Source organism: Stegostoma tigrinum, chromosome 17 (assembly GCF_030684315.1).
Source record: "Stegostoma tigrinum isolate sSteTig4 chromosome 17, sSteTig4.hap1, whole genome shotgun sequence".
Classification (NCBI taxonomy): Eukaryota; Metazoa; Chordata; class Chondrichthyes; order Orectolobiformes; family Stegostomatidae; genus Stegostoma; species Stegostoma tigrinum.
Window position 1 is genome coordinate 34,679,869 of NC_081370.1, and position 6,877 is coordinate 34,686,745.

General features: G+C 41.6%; 1 protein-coding gene across 1 annotated transcript; it reads right to left on the minus strand.

Moving 5' to 3' along the window:
* Positions 1 to 598: 598 nt before the first annotated feature.
* On the minus strand, positions 599 to 2,572 carry LOC125459290 (dispanin subfamily A member 2b-like). Its single transcript, XM_048545572.2, has 2 exons — positions 2,303 to 2,572; positions 599 to 980 (listed from the first exon to the last, which is right to left on the minus strand). The coding sequence occupies exons 1-2, from the start codon at positions 2,510 to 2,512 to the stop codon at positions 804 to 806; spliced, it is 387 nt and encodes a 128-aa protein (XP_048401529.1). The 5' UTR covers positions 2,513 to 2,572; the 3' UTR covers positions 599 to 803.
* Between the last annotated feature and the right edge of the window lie 4,305 nt (positions 2,573 to 6,877).

Consider the following 6,877-nt stretch of genomic DNA (forward strand, 5'->3'; position numbering starts at 1 on the left):
TGATTGATTTATTGCACAGACCAATTCAATTCTCTAACTTTTCACTCCCAGGACATGTCCAGGCAGTTCATGAGGGTAAATATGAACATCTCAATGTTAAAAACTTCAATCCTGTGATTATATTTCACATGTTTTCTTTCTAGAACAAACTGTCATGAGATAACGTCAGTAGTCAGATGACACCAGGTTATAGTCCCACAGGTTTATTTTAAATAACAAGTGTGACCTCACCTGATGAAGAGGCAGTACACCAAAAACTTGTGATTTCAAATAAACCTGTTGGACTATAACCTGGTGTCATCTGACTTCGGAGATAACAAGAGTGTGGAGCTGGATGAACACAGCAGGCCAAACGGCATCTTAGGAGCACAAAAGCTGACGATTTGGGCCTGGACCCTTCATCAGAAAAAAAAACACATCATCTGACTTCTGATTGCCCACCCCAGTCCAACACCAGCACCTCTGTATCATGAGACAATAACACTTTGTGGACTAACTATGAACCCATCGGTTGGAGGGGAGTTGCAAGTTCAGGGGCTTCTTTATTTTTTAAAATATCAAATAAAGTGTTTACAAGTGAAGACAGGAAACTTGCCAGTAGGTCTACCATCAATTGTTTTATTAACACAGACAGAGCATAAAGAAAATAAATCTGTCTAACTGAGATGTCATAACTTTAAACATGTCAGCACTACAGAAACATTATTGACAGAAATGAATAACAGAATGCATGAAAGGAGTTTGGTTACAAAGCAACACCAATCATGGTGAATAAAGCAATGAGCCTATTGATTTAGGCTATTTTAACCCATGTTATATCCACGGTGTGACGGAATGCTTATTATGCCACCAATGAGTAATGCAATGATGATTATGATGACAAGGATGCTCAGTGTTGTGGATGCAATGTTGAGACTTCGTGATGTAGATCCATAGTTCTTTGCTCCTTCTACATCTCCCACGACTTTCCGATCTCTGCTCTGAAGGAAAACAAATGTTAATTTGTTAATATAGCCAGACTTGAAAATCTCAGTGTTAGCTGGACACAATAATTCAATGCTTGAAGTTCTGGTACCTTTGTAAAAAACTGCAAATTGCCTTGGTGTAAAAAAGCATTAAGTTAGCACTGTTGTGCAGTTTCATTTCACATAAGAGAATTCTTGCATTTTGCACTTAATAATTTTGAACAATAAAGAGCAAATGGATTTGTCACACTCAGTAACATTGCTTAACAAGGCAAGAAAGAATATTGATTGCTCACGATTCACATCCATGAACATAACAGTGCAAAATAGTGAATTATTTTCAATAACCCGTTGTACAGTGACATTGAGATAACGGATTGGCTGGGTTTGTCAACCTTACAACTGCAGGATCCACCAAAAAAAACCCCTGTAAGATCAGTTTGAATATTGCACAATAGTTATACAGTACTCAGTAAGGTAGAATGTCGGAAGTTGTCTGGTCTGACAGTGTTGCACTGTATGGGTCCGGACACATAATTCAAACTACAGTAACCAAGCAACTTTAGCTAGGAAACCTACTCCTGCCCCAACAGTCAGTAAAATCTTCTGGAGGTTACAAATCTGGTTTCCGCTTTTGAACCAGAGAAGCTGGTTATCGGGGACTTGATTTTGCGAAAAGTTTGGCACAATTAGAACTGCTTTCCTTTTCAAGAGATGACTAATTTGAAGCTTCTCAAGATGAAATGTTTTGATAAACTAGAGATAAAAACGACTTCCTTCTGGTTTGAGGATTTAACATCAATGATAAGAGCCGAGGGAGAGTGAGGAGAAATGATTTCACTCATGCTGTCAGGAAAGTGGCTGGAAACTTGGGCCATGAAAAACTTGGGCAGGAATTTGAGGATGTGAATTAACTAACAGGGTTCTGGTCATTAAAACAGATGTGAGGGGCGAAGCGTAACAGCTCACTCAAAGCCAGCACAGAATGGAGAGGCCGAATGGTCTGTTTACGTGCTGCATGTTTTATTTAACAATCCATGGTCTAATACTGCTGTCAGCAACCTGTGACAGTTCCCTGAATAAGAAACGAACCAAATCTTTCACATGACGGCACAGCGGCACCGATAACTGATACCATCAGCGCCCTCTTCGCTTTCAGAAACTGCGCGATATTCCCGATAAAGTCACATTACTGTAGAGCAAACCACCCCTCTCCTCCAATCCCCAGGGCTCCGGGTCCGTATCACCGAGCTCTGTTGCCCCCACCGTACCCTCTTATCAAGATCCCACACCCTCCCTCGGTGGTCTCTGTCCCTTTTCCCCGCGTCCGTACTCACTTTAACCGAGAACACCAGCGCCATGGAGCCGAGGCAGCAGAAATTCAGATAGAAGAAGTTGAACATGGACCAGAGGAAATGATCCCGGACCGAGGACACATTCGGTCCTACGTTCACGACGGTGCTGGTCATCGCCTGGCCGTACTGCTTTTGTTCCTGGTAAGGGTAAGGGCAAGGGTTCACTGCCATTTGGTCACTTCTGTATTCCATTTCTGTGGTGGTCAGAACGAGACAGCAAACTGCATGTGATCCTCTCTGGGACTCGGTTATTTATGTACAGTGGGGCGGAGCGAAGGCTTGTGACCACATCCATCAGCTCAAACCTATTCCACAAAGAGATGGGCGCGGCATGAGTTCAAACCTCACTGTTCCGGAGGGGTCGAAACAGTAGACCACACGGTGTGAAGCTGGATGAACACAGCCGGCGAAGCAGCACCAGAGGAGCAGGAAAGTTTGACGTTTCGGGTCGAGAACGGTCTAGGCCCGAAATGTCAAACTTTCCTGCTCCTGAGATGCTGCTTGGCCGGCTGTGTTCATCCAGCTTCACACCGTGTTGTCTCAGATTCTCCAGCATCGGCAGTTTCTACCTCTGCTCTAAACAATACCTGTGAACAGATTGATTATGAAATATCCTACAAACCCAGCCAGTGATATTTGGCACATAGTGTGTAGCATCCCTAGAGACAACTGGAGAAGTCTGAAGCATTTGTGAGCAAACTTCAGCCTGAAATGTTGTGTCCATGAGACAACATAGTCTCACCTATGAGATCTTGGCATTACAGACGCCAATTTTCAGCCACTTCCACTCACTTCTCATATCAGGCTGAAGGAATAGATTGGAGCAAACTCTGCAAATTCTGACAATGTAGAATCATGAGGACCTTGATCTAAGTTGTGGTTACATACCCAGAAAGTGTAACTTGTATCAAACCGATTGACATTGAGGAACTTTCCCCGTAGGAATAATGTAAATAGAGGGAGAGTGGGAGATAGGGTCTCGGAAAGCATTAAAGTCACCGATTTGATTCAAATTGGGGTAATATCTCCCATAAGAAACAATGGAATAAGGGCAAGGATCTATTTTTGAGGAGAACCAAAAGAACAACGGATGCTGTAAAGCAGAAACAAAACAGAAATTGCTGGAAAAGCTGAGTAGGGCTAACAGCATCTGTGGAGACAAATCAGAGTTAACATTTCGGGTCAAGTGACCCTTCCTCGGAACTAAGAACTTGTCCTGAAATGTTAATTCTGATTTCTCTCCACATGCTGCCCGACCTGCTGAGCTTTTCCACCAATTTCTGTTTTTGTTTCTATTACCTAGGGAAACGTGTTTGATACCTATCAAATAAAATACATATTTTATATGTATTATACTTCTCTTCCATTCCCACATGTGCAACTGTTGCTGGCCACCGAGATCTCAAAGCCTTTGTCAGTAAAGCGCTAAACCTGGTTTTCCAAGTAGGGCCTAAACATTCCATCATCCAAATTAATCCAAATTTTAAATGTGCAAAGTGTCATGCTCACAAAAATAAATTCATGGTGATATTTCTCTCCTCACGCTCCAGAACACAAGAAAGGAATTATTTCAACACACAGTGTTGCAGTTTCAGCAGCAGTCACAATTTTCTGACAGATTTATATGTTCCCACTCATCATTACCTCAAGTTTCTTCTTCCTATTTGGGTAGCATGTTAGTCAATGGTTATCACTGCTGTTTCAAAGCACCAGGGAATTGGGTTTGGTTCCAGCCTTGGGTAACTGTCTGTGTTGAGTTTGCATGTTTTCCCTCTGTCTGCATGGATTTGTTCCAGTTTCCTCCTACAGTCCAATGATGTGCAGGATGGGTAGATTGGCTATACAAAATTGCTCATAGTGTCCAAGGATGTGTGGGCTAGCTGAATCAGCCATGGGAAATGCAGGGTTATAGAAGAGGAGAGATGCTCTTTGGAGGGCAGTGTGGACTCAATAGGCTGAATGGACTGCTTCCACATTGGAGGGAGTCTATGGTTCTATTTTTGTGGATATATTGCACCCTAACCCCTGCCATGTGGTGATACAGACCTCTGTTGCAAATTGGCCTGAGTCTAGCCTCAGTGATTCTAGCCTAACTGTCTTACAATGGTTCTGACCTACCATGGAAGTTCTTGGCTCTGGGCTACGGTTCTGACTAATTTTGTCACTGCGTACTTTGGCATGCTTTGATCACTTGGTACTGTCTCCAGGCATTGATACTTTGATACAGGGAATTTCTGGTAAATAATGTGAATTACGAGTTGTACTGTACGACATGACACAATGATGTGAGTGTCAGGAAATTTTATGCTTTGTTCCTCAAAAAGTCAGTGAAGTGAGTGCGAAACAACACTTTTAACGATGACGGATAATATAGATCCCTTGTACAGCTCAGAAGTAGGCCATTCTGCATGCTATTTCATCCCTCAGCTAGTGCTGGGCCCATTCCTCATACCCCACAGCCCTGCACTTTCTCTTCTGTTTGCTGATTATCCAATTTGCTTTTGGAAGCTGTTGCATTTTGTTTCATAGTAAGTCAATATACCTTTAAGAGACATGGTCAGGCTATCATAACTATAGCATGTGATCTGAGGGCATAAAGGTCTTGGAATCCATCTTAATTCAGATTACTTGAAGCATGATATTCTTATAGAAATACATTACTCTTTGTGACCAAATAGCTTAATGTTAGTGCTGACATGCATGTGCTTGTGAATATAATATTTGTATATGTTAGTGAACTGTATTAAACATTTGTTGGATCTTTCAATACCACATTAACCATGTCTCAGTTTTTTTATATTACAAGACATAACATGAGCATTATCACATCAGAAAAGATGGCCTACAAGAGGCAAAATACATCAAAAGCCATGCGTGAATTTGATATCCCTTTGTTCTTTGGCACTGTATTCTAAATGCTGATCATTCACTTCATAAAAGAAGGGTTTTCTTATGTTCTTCTGAAATAGGAAAATTAGCAGGCTATTTGGTTGCTCAAGTTCTACTGTTCTACAGTCAATTAGACAATGTCTGATCTGATTGGCCTAACTTCCACTGTTCTACCTGTTATATCCCCACCGTTCACACTGCCTCCACCCTTTCCCATAACTGTTGACTCTCTTGTAGATCAACAACATCTTCAAGTTAGCATTGAACATATTGAATTAACCAGCCTCTATTACTCCCTTGGAAAGAGTATTCACAAGATTGAAGACAATCTGAGGGGAAAAAAAAGTCTGCTGCATCTCAATCAAAGAGGATACCTTATTCTGCATGTTCTGGTTCTAGACTGACCCAAGGGAAGAAAATTCATTCTCAACATCTACCCTATCAAGCCCCTTTGGGATTTTATATGTTTCAAGAAAATTACCTTTCATTTTTCTAAATTCCAAAGAGTATAGCCCAACCTGCTTAAACGTTCCTCGCTAGATAACCTCATCACCCAGGAACCAGCCCAGTAAACCTTCTCTGAAATACATACAAAGAGCTTATATTGCTCCTTAAACAAGGAGATCAAAACTTCATGCAGTTATCAAGGTGTACAGTACCGTCATAGCAAGCCTTTACCATTTTTAAATGCTATCGCCATTACAATACAGGCTAATATTCCATTTGCCTTCAATAACACTTCCTGCATGAGCTCGGTGCTTTATTGATTCATGCATTCAATGGTTCACTTATGTTTTTTCAGAAAGAAATTGCCGTCCTTATTTAGCCTGGTGGACATGTGACTGCTGAAGCACAGCAATATGGGTGATCCTCAACTGCCTCTAAAATGATGTAGCAAGCTAATCAACATGACTATGACTTTGTACTTTACTACAAAAAAGTACTGAAACCTAAGCATTGATAACGTCAATGAAAAACTTAGTCCTGTCAACCCTGGAAACATCCTCCTTAATACCATTTTGGGGCTTGTGATAAGATTGGGAAAACAGTTTCACAGACTTATCAAGCAATCGTCTGACATAGTCTTACTCTCTGAATTGTACCTTGCAGACCATGCCCCAAGCAACGCTGTCTACTTTGCATCAGAAATGATGGCATATTTGCATGCAGTAAGGAGGGTGTCCTTTATATTTATGCCAAAACCCATAAAGTCCCATGGTAATTAGCTCAAACATAGGCAAGGAAACATCCTACTGATTACCACATACTGCATCCCATGCTCCCCTCAGCTGATGAATCATTACACCTCCTCATTGAACAGTACTTGGAGGAAGTACATAGGGTGGCAAGGACACTGGCAGTACCCTACATGGGGAACTTCAAAGTCACACAAAAGTGGCACGACAACACCTCTACTGACTGAGTCCTTAAAGTCATTAAGAACATATATGTTAGATTGTGTCTGCAAAAGGTAGTGAAAGAATCAACATATGCTGGAGTCAGAGTCAACGCTTGTGAAGCTGGAGGAACACAGCAGCATCAGAAGAGCAGGAAAGTTGACATTTTGTTTCGGGACCCTTCTTCTTCAGAAGAAAATTTTTCTGAAGAAGGGTTTCAACCTGAAACATCAGCTTTCCTGCTCCTCTGATGCTGCCCGGCCTGCTGTGT

Excerpts from the sequence above, each read along its gene's own strand:
- LOC125459290 (XM_048545572.2), bottom strand. The coding sequence starts at position 2,512 with ATGGAATACAGAAGTGACCAAATGGCAGTGAACCCTTGCCCTTACCCT. Across the intron at positions 981-2,302 it reads CGCTGGTGTTCTCGGTTAAA|AGCAGAGATCGGAAAGTCGT; the intron begins GTGAGTACGGAC and ends GTTTTCCTTCAG.